The sequence below is a fragment of the Bactrocera tryoni genome, chromosome 4, assembly GCF_016617805.1.
Source record: "Bactrocera tryoni isolate S06 chromosome 4, CSIRO_BtryS06_freeze2, whole genome shotgun sequence".
Taxonomy (NCBI): domain Eukaryota; kingdom Metazoa; phylum Arthropoda; class Insecta; order Diptera; family Tephritidae; genus Bactrocera; species Bactrocera tryoni.
The window spans coordinates 26416275-26432255 of NC_052502.1; the positions used below are offsets into that span (position 1 = coordinate 26416275).

Below are 15981 nucleotides of genomic sequence, written 5' to 3' on the forward strand. Positions count from 1 at the left end.
TGTGGAGCGCTGCATTAAGTTGATAACAGAAGCATCGAATGCAGTTTATGGGGAAAATAAACGAGATAGCTTCATTAGGGCAAGACTGCTATCACGTCAACGAACGCCTCATTTCAATACAAAAAAAAAGTTTGATGATTAAATAGTGTTTTAAGTAATGTAAGAGAATATTTTTCGTAATAAATGCTTAGAATGGCATTTTTTGTTTTATTTAAATGTTTGACTGTACTGGGGCACCTCAAAACATTAAGCCAGCTGTTTGATATTTTGCATGTTTGTTTTATATATTAAAAGGCAACTTTTCATAGCTATGTCGTTAAAAAACGAAAAAAAAAATTTCCGTACATTATCGCTCCACCTTAATGTAGTACATGTTATATATTATTAGTTGAACACTTGTCACAAACATATTTGTTGCATGCATTGCAAGTATAAGTCGCTCTATTTTTGGACTTTTTAGAGTATGTGAGAGTGACATTATGAAATTACTTTCAAGATGACAAAACTTTATCGAACAAAACGGAATGAATATACATTTAGATATGTATGTATATGCAATATAATTTGGTTTAAAAGAAAAATATATATTTGCTTCGTGAACCCCAAACTATATCAGAATCTGAAGGTGAACATCTAACAAATAATAAAATGTATGAAACTAATTAACCCAATGTTTCTGACATTTGAATAAAGAGTGGGTGTTATGTATAAAAAAATTATGTTTCAATTGAGTACAATATATTTGTGACAAGCGCGTCTAAATACCCAATTCATATATTATTTTAAAACAGTGTTGTGATTCGAAATATCATATTGAAAAATGTTAAATCACCACCCACAACTTTTCCATGACAGTAGATAATTAATTAACAATAACAATGGGTGATATTAACAAAATGAAGAAGATACAAACGCAACACAAAAATTAAAAAATACTCATAAAATTGGCTAAACAGAATAACGGGGTTTCGCAATAAGTGTGAGTTTATATATTCAATTTAATTTTATTAACTAAACTTAGTCCATTCATCACATCAATGTCCAAATCCAATGATGCTAAGAGGAGCATTAGCACGTGATTTTATTAAGATATTTGCCATATTGCAACATCAAGTCAAGCAGAGGACGGAATTTACTATGACATATACAGGGCTTTCCAATAAGAGTGATATGATTTAGAAACAAAAAACACTAATTATTACTGTGAACAAAGTAAGACTTCTTAATTTAAATTTCATTAGTGCTTAGTATACGCTTGTCTTTCTGTAGTACATAAAGTGCATTCGGCGATCTTTACGAAAATAAAAATTTTTCTACAAAGAAGTTTCATTAAATTTTGTATGCGGAATCAAATTTCTGATGCCAAAAAGTTCAGAATGTTAGAAAAGGTCTTCACGAGCAAGTGTTTTTGGTTGATACAAATTATTTAGAGAAAGTCAAGAAGGCGTTGAAAACGAACAACCGCCAGGACGGCCATGAACATCAAGTGATGATCAACAAGGCAATAAAACAAAGGGATTGGTGTTTACGAATCGACGATTTACTGTCAGGAACCTTACTGGCATCGTTGGAATATCGGTGAAAGACCATTTGGGCCTAAGAATAGTCAAAACGCTATTGGTTTCAAAATCACAAAATTTGTTCGTAACAGAGTCACGTTAACGTTCGTGAAACAATGTTACCCAATTACTAGGCTGTCATTAAACGTATTTAACTCGCGATGAATCGGCAAATACGCGACGTTTACGGTGGTACAATCACTTCAGTTCATGAGTGAGAGAAATTATATACGGATGCAAGCTCAAATCCTCTCTGAAAATCTGCCAGGAATGGTGATTTGAGACAGTCCCAATCCTTCAAAACATCTGAGAATCGACAAATTGCGGTCTTCAGCAACACTTGCCTGAACGGCAGCAATATTTTCATTACTTCGAGCGGATCATATCAACGCTATTGAAAAACCCGGTACATACATATACATATATATAATGACTAGGGGAAGATCCTAGGTTCCTACTTGATTTCCTTGAAATAATGTATCTCACATAATGATCAATAATAGGAAAGCCAGAAGCAGGGATATCCTCGTCTTTGGTATATGAAGAGTAGAAAAAGTAGTTGCGAACAATTTTTTATGGGAGTTTCCCCATATCAGTCGCAATATTATATTTCGAAATATTTATTGAAAGATATAGTTATGTATAATGACAAAAGCGACATAATCGCAAGGAATTAGAGGTGGCGTTGCAAAAAATATAGGCGCGGTTTTGGTGCGAATTGGCTAAGGATGTATTGAAATAATTACGAACCAAATTTAGCGGAAAGCAATTATTTATTCCTCGGCAATCGGGCATTGGTAAAGGTTGAAGAAAAGCGATTTCTTTCCGCCCAATTTGAACAATGTACAAGCAAGTGCATTTCATATGACTAATATCAAATATGGATATTTCCTAAAAAAAACTCTAGTAGTCTGCAAAAAAAAGCAAGCATTCTCAGAAATCATGTCATTTGAACTGTCAATATCTCTACTTAATGGCGAACATGGACCTTCTAATACCAAGTTTCCCTGTCATTATTGGAAAACCCTTTATTTTGATTATAACATAATAAATTATATCATAAAACATTGTAAACGATTGAAAGAAACGCTGCGAAATCGTACAGAGTTTTTAGTGCAAATAGATATGCATGTTGCATATATATTTTTCTATCAACACTTTACAAATGCCGACGCTTTATCAAAATTGGCAAAATATGACGGTCCAAACGAATTGTGACAGCACGCGCATAATCTGTATACTATATATACCCCGATTTAACGTTAGATGGTGTCATTTTAAATTATACATAATATGCAAACATAAATATTAGGATTATTAAAAAGGAGCTTATAAATAAATTGTTTAAGGTTTTTGTATAACGAAATATGTATAAATACAGTGTTGGCCAAAAATAAAACACCTTTTTACATTGCCCGAAAACGTTCGACGGAATGGTTGCCATGAATTGTTCTTCCAAAATTCCATTGGAATTTTTTTTTTTTCGAAGGACGTTCTCAAGCAAACGCCTCAATATGGCCAATTCCTTATTTGCCGTTTGTACCTCCGGAACAAATTCATCATGCACCAAACCACGAATATCGTAAAAAATTAACTATGAACATCACCTTGATTTTTGAGCGAATTTATTTTGGTTTTGGCTCGTTTTTTTCCCCTCTGTTCCAATGATTATTGACTTGTTTGCATATCAAACTCATAAACCCATGCCTCGTCGACGGTTGTAATGATCTCCATGAATGTATGATCGGAATTCGCACGATCAAATATGTCCAAAGAGACCTTACCTTACCTACTCTTTTTGAAAAAAAAAAAAATCAGCTTTATCGCGACAAGTCGAGCAAAAACGCGTTTCATACCCAAAACATCCACCAAATCAGCGACAAATGTTGAGCTCTCTTTTCATCTCTCTCATACTTGCCTGACGATTCATCATATCCTTCATTTTTTTAATATTTTCATCAGTTGAAGAGGTCGAAGGCCGTCCAGAGAGGGGCATGTAATGTTCTCTCGGCCATTCTTGAAAACTTTATACCACTCGAAAGATTGTGTTTTTGAATCATCATAAACTTTTTTCAACATTCACAACGATTCCGCATACGAAATTTGGTTAGAAATACAAAATTTAAGACTTCGTTTGGTACTTTTGTCCATTGCAAAAATCGGAACGCACTACTGAGGTGTACCGACTTAAGCAGCTGCTGTAAACAAACTGGTTGACAGATCGCCCTCGTATTTAGCATAGTAATTAAGCACAGTCCTGCCAATTTAGCAAACTACAATTTTTTTTAAATATCGTTTACTCGGAGAATTTGCATTACAATTTCCGGGTACTTTTTTGACACAAATATATTGGTCTGGATTTTTTCTTATGGAACGGATCGGGAGAATTCGGACTCATTCTCCTGATTTCGAGTCAGTTTTTTGAGAGTTTCAGAACTTTTATGATATCGATAATATGAAAATTATTAGAAAAAGTCATGGCAGATGGTCAGGCAAACAGAAAAATACATGGAATTCAAATCGATTCGTTATTCCGATCGTTTTGATATTTTTGATTGCATATCTATAGCGACTAGTTTTACAAAACAAAACTATTATACTTTGCGGCAATATGTTGCTCTAAAGCGGTGCTTCACCTTTGGCCAATACTGTATATGCTCCCAATCAAAGCCGCCGCGTCGCGTTGGGCGCAGACAAGTCGCACTTAACAAATTCTCCATGCTTCATTAAATCCACGGAATTATTGGCAATTTATGCGAGTAAAACCCACAATAAAGATATCACAAAGCTATGCGTACGAATGTCTGTAGTAATATGTCTACCCCAAAACACATGTGTGCGTATTCTACTTAATAAGGCAGCGATTAATAGCACCGGCCATTGGTTGCGTAGCGGTCGGTGCCGCGCACGGATTGGTTGCTGGTTTTGCTGATTAGTTGGTTGGTTGCTCGATTCGCGTTGGTCAGTTTGGTCAGTGGTGACGACAAAAGTCGTTTGTTAGGCCACCTATGTAGATTGGCTCAAGTACAAATGGCGCATAAATCATAAGGGCAACAATAACAACAGCATCATTAGTTAAACGACCACTTATGGCAAGCAATGTAGGCGCTAAACGTAAATGAGTCAGCGAAAACAAAAAAAAAAATAAAAATAAAAAACTAAAAACAAAAATTGAAAGAAGAGAAAATAAAAAAAAAAAACAAGATAAAATAAAATAAAAAAAAAACAAAAACATGACAACCAGCAATGAACAAGAAATGTTTAAAAATATCAGTTCAAATATGTACATACTTGTACACACATTAACAGAGCCGAAGCTCGTAATTATCACCATCCTAGTGTCATATTTGCGAGTTAAAGGTCGTCGACAACGGCACTTGTTGGAATGCAATGCTCTCATGCGTTAAAAAAAATGCTTACAAACACAGGTGGATGCATATGAGTGCATTCGAGTTGTGTTGCAATGTTTATGCAAATGAAATGCTACCAAACTAAACGAGTGGACAATAGAAGATAAACACTAGCAAACATACCCACACATATGTGTGTGTATATTCTCATGGTTGCAGCCGTGGAAAAAAATTCAGAAATTTAAAATTAAAGTTTAAAAATATGCAAATATGCAGGGCTGCATTCATTCGACATAATTTGCATTACTTCCAGATAAATTATAGATTTGGGCGAGGAATTACAAATCACACGTGGTCAAAATTTATGCCGTGACTTGCGGTTGTGGCCGGTGGCATAAGCGACGCATGCGCTTTGCTACCTAAAATAAATGTGTCTGTATGTAAGTGCATATTAATGCGATGATTTCGATCGCTTAAGAAAAATGCTGTTACTATGCAGTTGCAGATACATATGTATATCACTTACAAATATTTTTAATCAAGGTGTTTTATTTTTAGGCACATTGCACGCATATGCTTTTCAAACTACTTTTCAGTTTTCGTAATGATTTTGAAATAATTGACAGATTAATCGATTTTAGATTTATAATGTATAAAGTCAAGTTAAAACAAATAACGGGTGATCTAAATAGAGATACTTTTTTCAATAGCCTTTTTCTGACAGATCACGATTGAGTCGTGTCAAGCTGTCATGTTATTTTTGTTCAGTATTGTTTGGCATTTCATCATGGAAAAACTTACGCCCGAACAACGTTTACAAATTATTCAACTTTATTACGAAAATTTAAAGAAAGTGTTTAGCGCGCTTCGCTCAACTTATGATCAACATAATCGGCCTATAGAGCGTACTATTCACAACACAGTCACCCATTTTAAGACCCAGCATTCATTGTTGGATACTATTCGACCGAATAGACCACGCCTAGCACGCATTGAAGAAACTATAGCAGCCGTAACTGAAAGTGTACACGAATACCGTAGAGAATCGATTCGGCGCCGTTCGCAGTAACTCGGACTCTGACATTTGGAGCGACTTGGCGTACAAAATATAGCTTGTGCAAGGCAAGAACTGAAGCCGCTTGAGCTTCCCAAGCGACATGGCTTCCAAAATTCCAAGAAGATCCCATCTTTTCGAGCATAATTTTGTTCAGCTATGAGGGTCATTTCTGTCTCAATGGGTATGCAAACAAGGAAAATTACCGCATTTGGAACGAAGAGCAACCTGAAGAAATTCAAGAGATACCATTTTATCCAGAATAAACAAAGGTTTTGTGTGGTTTATGGGCCGGTGGAATCATCGCTGGGAACGTAACCGTCAATGTCAAAACAGCACTACCTCCCACACCGCATCAACCAATGGATTTACAGTGGGATATAGACTTTTTACTGTGGGGATACGTAAAGTTTAAAGTTTATGCGAACAATCCTGCTTCGATTCAGATCTTAGAGCAAAACATCTCGCATGTCATTCGCCAGTTACCAGTCGAAATGCTCGAATTAGACTCAACTCTATCTACGTAGCCGCGGCCAACATTTGAAAGAGATAATTTAAAAAAATTAAATTCCAAAGAATGTTCTTTCGAATTATAATAAACATTTGAAGCTTCTGTGTTTTTTTTTTTTTTAATGGGGAAACTCGAAATGGAACTCCAGTACTGTTTAAGCATGAATCAAAAATTTATCAATTGTCATTGAAAAATTTATAAATCACCGAATCCGATCCTCATGTAATCAATGTTTCGATTGTCCACATACTAAATGGTTAGGAACCATTTCAATAAGGCCAGATGCAAACAGAAACAGAAGAAAAACGTTATGGTCCGAATTTCCATCTGCGAATCATTGTTGAATCGCAACATTTCTGAAACGAATGCCCACTGTTTAGTGGTGATGGTCTGTCACTTACGACGATGTCAAGCGAAAACGATTGTGGTGATTGCGATTGACGGTTAGGAGGGTTTTGATATGTCAACTACTTTCGGTTGAACTCTACAAAGGCGATGCTATCAACTCCCCAAGTACGATTATGAAGACCAACAGCGACCACACTGTAGACCAAACTGACACCCTTCCCCACAATGACATTTTAATTACAAGTCAAGACCCTATGAAATCACTTCACATGACACATGTATTTAGAAACCAGGCTTTTGGTCTGCTCAGGCTGAAGCAAACAGACAAAATCTTAGAGCAATAACTTTAGCTAAAGTACGAAATGGCATTTAATCCTAAAGTTTTTGTGAACTTGAACATGGTAAAAAAATAAGAGGTTATATGGGTTTACAGGTTTCAACAAGAGAGAATTACACAACCTTCCAGTTTTTTTTCCTTCGTCCAAGTTCTAAGTTAAAGTTTTAACTAAGACACTTTTTTTCACTTTATATGATCCTGTAAGAAGTAATCCCGCCAATGCGGCCACATCTTTTTTCCGAGGGGTCACCGGAAATGTCGTCGCAATGGCCAGTTTTATAATATTTTTTCCCAAATATTTCAGATTTTTTTGTTAATAAAGGATGTTAATAACTATAAAAAAATCTAATAAAATATTTAATTTCTTATATGAGAAAAAATTTTTGAAAAAGGCGGTTTTTTACCACAGGAAACCCATGTGCGCCTTAAGCAAAAATATTGACATGCTTTATTGGATGGATTGGAAACCTAACACATAGTTAGTGAAACGATTTTGACAGCAAATGTTAATATACCCAGGGGTTTTTATTGGGGTCTGTTTGGCATTTTTGAGAAAATTTACTAAAGTAATATTTGTTTTTTTTTATAGCATCATAAAGAAGAGATATCAAAAAACATAAAGAGTAAGAGAGCAAATGACAAATTGACGTGATAATACTTGAAAGTTCGTAGTTTCCTCATTAATATTTTATATTAAAAACTGTATTACTATTAATTGTATTTGGATCATAAGAAGATAAGTTTACTCAGTCTTAGTCAAAGACAACATTTTTTTTTTCACGATAAAAATAAAAAATCCAAAACATCAATATTTTAATTTTTCACAAACATTTTGAGGTTACGTGAAATATGTGTTAATAGTAATAATTATTTCCCACAACTTTGTGGTGTAACTTTTTTCTATAGGATTCCTAATTTTGTCAGAAAATGAGTTCAACCGTTTTCAACTCTTAAAAATTCAATCATTCCCTCCCCTTTCTCTTTCCGAACCAAAATTGCCCGGAAATTATTTTTCCTTTAATTTTGATATTTCATATTTCACTTCCAATGGGTTTCATCGTACGATAATGACCTTATATTAAATTATTATTATTATTTTTTTTCATTAATTTTATTTTTTTTTTAATAATTTTTCCTGGTCTAAAATAAAAATAAAATAATAACAAAAAATTTATTTAGACTAATTTTACTTAGTCTTACAAACTGATAACTTAAAAATTCAAAATTTAATATTCAGCACGCTAAATTTAAAAAATCTCAAATCCGACTACCCTAGCAAAAAGCTTTAATTTTCACTCAAATCACCTTTCTGTTTACTTATATTTGTTTATTTGTTCTTAGCTTTTGTGGAACTACACTCATTTTGAGTTGCTCCAGTTTAAGTGATCGTTCGAACTAACTAAACTCATTCATCGTCACAAGCACTCGGTGAGTTGAAGAGCTAGCAGTAAAGAAATTTTGATTGTTGTCGTTCGTAAAATGATTTCAATCAAGTTTGTGTGTAAAAAAGAAAAGCTTCGCAGAATAGATACCAAATAAAAGCCGTGAGTTGTGAGAATTTTTTGCTAAACTATTTTGCTTGAAATATTTATAATGAGTTAATAATAATTATTTTTTTCTACTTAGTAAAATATCTTATTATTCCACCCCAACATGCAATCAAGACGAAAACAGAGCAAATAATGAAGTATTAAAGGAATTAGAGACCCGCAATTTAAAGGTTAGTCAACTGAAATATGAAAATTTAAAAAAATAGGCCGAAAGTTGAAAATTTTGTATTATTACTTGCCTAATACGTAGATTTAAGATATGCATAAAAACAAAAATTTATATATATATATATATATAATAATAAAACCATTATGAGGGTTGGAAACAAATTCTTGTACATATCATGGATAATAATGTAGATCTCTGTTGTTTGAAACGCTAATTCACTTTGTTGAGATTTCAAGGAACTACGCTCTCATATGCTGCTCTTTCTTATTTGCGTACATCTCAATATACTTTGCTCGTTTTTTTCGAAAGCGTGAAATAATTAATTATTTAACAAAAATCTATTAATATTTCCGCATTTGTGTGATTAGTTGTTAAAACCACAGATATCTCTTTAATTAATAGGAAGATTGGTTTTTTTAACCACTAGCACCCGCTTAAAATAACCAAAACAACAAAAGCATCTTAACTTGATTTCAAAAAAATGTCCAGCAACAATTTTTTTTGTATTTCATAAAAAGAAGAATTCCTCTTTAAATAGAGAAATATATGTACTATATGTTACTTTTAAGGCCTGAGATAAAGTGTTTTGCGCATATTGTAGTTACATAGGCTTAGAAATGGAAAAGGCATAGGGAAATTAAGAAGATATAGATTTCAAACGTAAGGCTAAATTTATCGAAATATGATCAGGTCAAAATTATGGTCAGTAATGAGACACCACGCTCCTTACGTTTTCGGAAAAGGCAAATGAACAGCTGTTACGACGAGAAGTGCCGTGTCGCAGCGGAAAGAAAACAAACTGCCTACCACGCAACTTTACAATCGACCACAACACGTGCGGGATGGGATAGATACCGGGAATTGAAGAGGGAATCGAGACGCATTTGCAGACAAAAAAGATAGAGGTCAAATTGCTTGAGTATGAAGAACTTGACAAGCTGGCCGACAGGGGTAATGCTCGAAAAATCTACGAAAACATGCGGCGACTAACATAAAGTTTCAAGACTGGAGCATACACGGTTGGAACCCTCAGAGGTGATCTAGTGACTGATGCCCAGACCATACGGAAATTCTGAAATGATTGAGGGAACACTTCTCCAGCCTACCGAATGGCAGCGAAACCGATTCCCCAATCGATGGCGGTGGAGCAGACTTTCCATTGCTCGACCATGAAGAAGTTCAAATAACAATTACCCGTTTGGAGAAAAACAAAGCGTTGGGGGCCGATGGATTGCAGACCAAGCTATTGAAAGACGGCTTCTTTGTATGAAAGCATGCCCGACGATTGTAATTTAAGTGTCGTTGGTCCAATTCACAAAAAGGGAGACTCCACAATATGCACCTACTACCTTGGGATAAGCTTCCTCAGACACACACCACTTCTTCGCCGATTTCAAGCAAACGTTGAACAATATCTAAAGCTCAGTCAGGATCGTGAAGGACCTCTCCGAGCCGTTCGATACCAAACGAGATTTCAGACAAAGCGACTCTCTATCTTGTGATTTGAGCTGAATAGAGAAGGTATATTCTTCTATAAGAGTGTACAGCTGCTAGCGTACGCCGATGATATTTATGTATATTAGCCATAATAACCGCGCCGTTAGTTCTGGTTTCTCCAGACTGCATAAAACTTATGTATGTCACTGTGATAGTCATAACATCGAAGTCGCAGATAATCCCATCTATCTTGGAACTAGTATTAACACCAACAACAACCCCAGTCTTCAACGCAGAATAACTCCTGCCAACAGGTGCTACTTTGGACTGAGTAGACAATGACCAAAGACGAAATTCTATGAGCCACTCATCATCCCCGTCCTGCTATATGGTGCAAAGGCATGAACGATGACAATATCTGATGAGTTGGCGTTACGAGTTTTCAAGAGAAAGGTTCTGCGGAAGATTTATGGTTCTTTGCGCATTGGTAACGGCAAATACCGCAGTCGATGGAACGATGAGCTACGCTGGCTAGGTCATGTCTTCTATATGGAATATTCGACGCAGTACTTGCCGGGGAAAGCAAAGGAAGAGGAAGACATCCACTCTGTTAGAAAGACCAAATGGAGAATGACCTGCTTACCTGGAATCTCGAATTGGCGCCAAACAGCGACTGGCGGCTGTTGTAAGCTCGGCCATAACCGCGTTGTCTACGCCAATAAAGAAGAAGAACCTAACCAATTATATTAGGTTGCAATAAATGTTTTATGCATAGCTTGTTAATATACTATCATCTGTATCTAACGAAAGCATAATGTTAATCTAAGGCGACACAATTCAGTTATAACTTCTTTTTCATTCAAGCACCCACTTAAATAGCTTAAGCACTTGCGTTGATGCGGAATAATTATCTAGCAAATTTTGAGAACCAGTTTTATCACACACGGGTGCATGCAACCTTTAAACGGTATTTCCTATATTTTTAATATTAATTTAATATTTTTGCATTTGCAGTCGCAGCTGACTAGCGCTAATCTAATGACTGTTAAACAAAAAGACATCAGTGATTTCATCAAATCTATCTCGACACAAACGACAACTCCCGTGAGCCGGCTACAACAGACAAACGCGCAGACGCAATGAAATTGGCGAAATTCTCGTTTTGGCAGCGCTTAATGAATTGGCCAATTCGCGAATCGGCACAATGTCATATTTGCATACTTCAAAGTGGACACCACACCACAATAGATTGAAAGGCGGTACAATGATCTATGACAAAGGCATTTTGATTTATGTGCGTTTTTGTTGAGGTGACGGCGGATTAAAATAAAACGCTGTCAAAACAGTGATACTTGCAATAAGACCGAGCGCTAGGAAATTCGTACCGAATGCTGTTGGTCTCGCCCAATGTCCACCCTGCTCGCGGCACTGCATTGTGCATTGCGTCTCATTTATGGATGTGACCGATTGTTATGCGATTAGGTGAGTGCATAATTAATAAGTTTTTTTGTAACAATTAAATTGTCGAAGCTCCTCTGCAGAAAGCACCGTTAAATATGCAAAGATTAGCGCGCACAATAACAACAAAACATCAGTATATCGCTAAGAGGAGTAGAGAATGAAGGAGGCGTGCTCGGTTTTTGAAGTGTGATTAAGAAAAAAATTAGACATGTTTGCACATGCGCAGAAACATACCTACAATCGAATACTAGGTTGATATGAATGCTGCGATTTGCAATAGTACATATGTATGTATGTTGTTGACTCATGACAAGTTAAGCTCAAGCGCTGAATGAGCATGCGCGCCAACGGCTTATTACTACTCATAATTAAGCTACAATTAATCAGAAAGCAAATCAAAAAAATGATAAATGTTTTTTTGTTTTTGTTTTCAATGCATAAAAAAACTCTTAGTTATTAACTTTTTGGGCGTCATAATAAAAAAAAAAATATTGGATTGCGTTTTATGCGATGGATGCCCCAAAGCCGTTAGACGAATTGCAATAAGGAACCAGTAGCTCATCTGTGCGTATCATAGTGGCTATAAAAAGCACTATCAGCTGTAGCTAAGACATCAGTTAAACAGCGAACAACCAACAGCAAGTGGTTTTGTGTTGATACTAAACTAAACAAACAATAAGTCAGAAAATGCGTCTATTTTTGGTAAGATATCGACACTTCAAAGGATTACACTAAAATCGAAACGAAGATAAACGCTTTTTTCTCTTAAAAATTAAGGTACTTTGCTGCGCTTTGGTTACAATCGCCAATGGCAAACCACAAGGATACAATTATGGCGCTGGCGTCTCGGGCGGTAACGTACAGGGTGGCTCTTACCACGGTGGCAGCAGCTTTGGCGGTGGTCTGAGCGGACTCAGTGGCCTGAGCGGCGGTGGCAGTGGTTTTGGAAGCTTTGGCAGCGCCACAAGCAACGGTCCAAGCTTCGGTGGTTTCGGCAGTGGTGGCAGCATTGGTCACAGCGCTGGTGGTTTCGGCAGCGGCATCGGTGGCGGCAGCTTCGGTAGCGGCTCTAGTGGTTTGGGCAGCGGTGTTGGTGGTGGCTTCAACGCGGGTGCTGGTGGATTTGGTGGTTACAATAGACAACAACAACAAACTGGTGTCTTTGAGGCCCCACTGGTGCATAAGCAATTCATTACTGTTTCAGCGCCTGAAGATCATGAAACACTAGAGAAATCCAAACATTTCGTTATTGGACGTCCACAAAAGAACTACCGTGTCGTCTTCATTAAAGCGCCATCCTCCAGCTCGGCTAATGTCAAGCTCTCAGCTGAATATGCACCACAAGAGGAGAAGACCGTCATTTATGTGCTGTCCAAGAAGGACTCATCACTCGAAGTCAACGACATTGCCACACCAGCACCAACCGTGCCCGCCAAGCCCGAGGTATTCTTTATCAAATACAAAACCGAAGAGGAGGCCCATCACGCGCAACAAAAAATTCAAGGTAATGCATTATATGCAATGGTGTAAGAACAAACAAATATTAATAAAATTTCCGAACTCTCCACAGCCGAATACGACAGAATCGAAGGTACCTCCGAACACACCGATGGCGGCATTGGCCAACAACAATCGGTGGTTGGCATTCTGGATGGCGGTGCTGGACAGGCTGGCGGCAATGGCGCTGGTATTGATGGCGGTGTTGGTGGTAGCTATGGCTCTGGAAGCGGTGCTGGCATTGGAGGCATTAGCCGCGGTGGCTTGGTTGGCGCTTCTAGCTCTAACTTTGGTGTTAGCCAAAGCAGTTCACATGGTGCTAAATCATCCACCTACTTGCCACCTGCCAAAGCTTTGTAAAGATAGATAGATATAATGTTTGTTATGTCAATTTTGTTTATTAAACGCAATACCTCAAAATCAATTTAAATAACTGCTCTACAGCAGAGTATAGAGTGTTCGCTGTAAAACCAGCGAGCAAATATATTTTTTTACTGAAATTTTTTAATAAAAAACCGAAAAATCAAAGTTATCTCTTAGTTACTTAAAGAAAGAAAGTAGAATCTTCACAGCAGAGAATAAAATATTTAAAAAAAAAGGTAACTTAAGCTGTACCGAAGCTATAATTCCCCTAACGGGTGCATTTCTCATAACATAAAGGGTATAAAAAGATCTGTGTCTTGTCCGATCTGAACAGTATCGTCAGAAATATGTATGTATATCGTTTAGATATCTCGTCACATAAAAAAGTTTTCTATACAAAAATTTTATTCTGATGAGTTTGTATGGAGGCTATATGCTATAGTGGTCCGATCTGAACAATAACATCGGAGATTCCAGCACTGCCTTGAGTAATAATATGTATCAAAATGCATGAAGATATCTCGTTAAATAAAAAGTTGTCCACACAAAGACAACTTTCTAAGCATTGTTGTCCTACAATCATTCTTATGCTTCCAATGTTGCGAATAACTCGGTCAGCGTTTTAAATTTTTCTTAAACCAAAACGAAATCAAAGAAAAAATTCTTCACTCACCCACAGATTTGATCGCCTTCTTTAACAGTAAATCCGATTGACTCTTGTCGAGTGTATCGATTTCACGACACGATCTATACAAGCTGGATATCATTGACTCCACTGTATATGATGCGCCAGACGATGGCAACATTGATATGAAACGGTTGAGCTCATTCAGCTCTTGAAGGCGACATAGAAGAGAAAGCAAATATAGTAGAAAACAATATAATTTAAATAGCGCATGACTTACCTTCATACTCATTGTAGGTCTTGTAATTCCATTCACCACGCTTTATGACATAGTAATCATTTTCCGCATATTCACGCTCAAAATTGCCACACGCCCATTCGTAGGTGTCGTGACAGGGATTTTTGGATATATTGGCCCACAGCAACAGCTGTTGGCTGGTCTGTACACATTCCTTCTCCAAACACAATTCTGCACGGAAGTAAAATGGCACATCCGGCCAGAAGGCAATCAACATGACGATTATGACTAAGAGTAAGGCACAAAAGCAAACGGTCGTTATGTAAAGTATGCGACGTTTGCGCGACAGCTGCATTAGAGCGTCCACTGAAAGGCGACCTGGAAGTAGGAAGGCTTTAGCGTGCACCATCAAAGCAAATGCGCGTGAATATGAAATGAGAGATGAAAATGAAAAATTAATTATTTAAAGGTGTGCATGACAAGAATGTGATAAATATGAATTTAATAAAAAATTTAAAAAATATTTAAGTAAGCACTCACCACGAAAACCATTGGCAGGTGCGTTATCAGCATCGGTGGTGAGCCCATCCGTTTTGCTGTTGCCATTGCCGCCAATGTTATCATCTATCTGCGATTCAACATCCTTCCCCGTACGATTACTGGGTTCAATGTGCAATTTCTGTTGGTTGGTGGTTAAGGGCGCTGTTTCACTGCCTTCGATTTGTTGCTTTTGGAGATCATCGTTTTTTAGGCTGCGATCGTCAACCTCATCGATAGCGCATATGCTGGGTTTATATTTTCCCTGATTAAGAGACATTTTGATTGGCAAGTATTTTCGGCAGTTCTTGGATGTTTAAGTAGTTGTAAAATGCCACTAAATCTCTGGCATTCTGAATGATCGCATGTAATGTGCTTCGAAATATCTGTAACAGAGAATGAAACAACCAAGCATTAGTTATCGTAATTGAATACATTTAAGTAGCTGAGATTTTGTGGTTTTGGGTTTTGGCTTATGTGAGGAAACATTAGATTTGTTGGCGCAAAAAATTTTCTTACTTCATATGGCTATTTGGTTAAGCGTTAAATTCTGACATCAACACAAGATCAAATGTTCATTGTGTTTAAAGTTCTTGAAAAGACATTATGACCTACAAGAGTTTGAATCTGAATTTTACAATACCGGCTACGCTGGCTTGATCATGTTGTCCGAATGGACGAAAACACTCCAGCTCTGAAAGTATTCGACGCAGTACATGCCGGGGGAAGCGGAGGAATAGGAAGACCTCCACTCCGTTGGAAGGACCAGGTGGATAAGGACCTGGCTTCGCTTGGAATATCCAATTAGCGCCACGTAGCGAAAAGAAGAAACGACTGGCGCGCTATTGTTAACTCGGCTATAATCGCGTAAGCGGTGTCGACGCCAATAAAGAAGAAGAAGAAGGATACCATCTAAGGTTATTTCTGCAAACGGGATGGACATCA

The 15981-nt window shown here is 37.0% G+C and overlaps 2 protein-coding genes across 5 annotated transcripts in view; one reads left to right on the top strand and one right to left on the bottom strand.

The window, feature by feature from the left end:
• LOC120773936 (protein gone early) overlaps positions 1-15981 on the bottom strand; it is an 89790-nt gene that overhangs the window by 54706 nt on the left and 19103 nt on the right. The window contains exons 2-4 of one of the 2 annotated variants that reach the window (XM_040103147.1): positions 15040-15422; positions 14542-14877; positions 14310-14471 (exon numbers count right to left, since the gene is read on the bottom strand). In XM_040103147.1, the coding sequence (XP_039959081.1) occupies positions 14310-14471; positions 14542-14877; positions 15040-15316 (775 nt within the window). In that variant the 5' untranslated portion in view covers positions 15317-15422. Of the gene's footprint in view, positions 1-14309; positions 14472-14541; positions 14893-15039; positions 15423-15981 lie in introns of both variants that reach the window. The other variant, XM_040103146.1, reaches the window with a different exon arrangement.
• LOC120773940 (keratin, type I cytoskeletal 10) lies at positions 8608-13783 on the top strand. Of its 3 annotated transcripts, XM_040103153.1 has the most exons (6): positions 8608-8703; positions 8786-8879; positions 11330-11797; positions 11857-12478; positions 12554-13280; positions 13347-13783. In XM_040103153.1, the coding sequence occupies exons 4-6, from the start codon at positions 12464-12466 to the stop codon at positions 13631-13633; spliced, it is 1029 nt and encodes a 342-aa protein (XP_039959087.1). In that variant the 5' UTR covers positions 8608-8703; positions 8786-8879; positions 11330-11797; positions 11857-12463; the 3' UTR covers positions 13634-13783. The 3 variants fall into 3 exon arrangements, with proteins under 3 accessions (XP_039959087.1, XP_039959089.1, XP_039959090.1); XM_040103155.1 differs by having other exon boundaries at positions 11330-12478; XM_040103156.1 differs by lacking the exons at positions 8608-8703; positions 8786-8879 and having other exon boundaries at positions 11328-11797.

Coding starts and splice junctions, on each gene's coding strand:
- LOC120773940 (XM_040103155.1), top strand. Junction 13,281..13,346: donor CGCGCAACAAAAAATTCAAG/GTAATGCATTAT, acceptor AACTCTCCACAG/CCGAATACGACAGAATCGAA.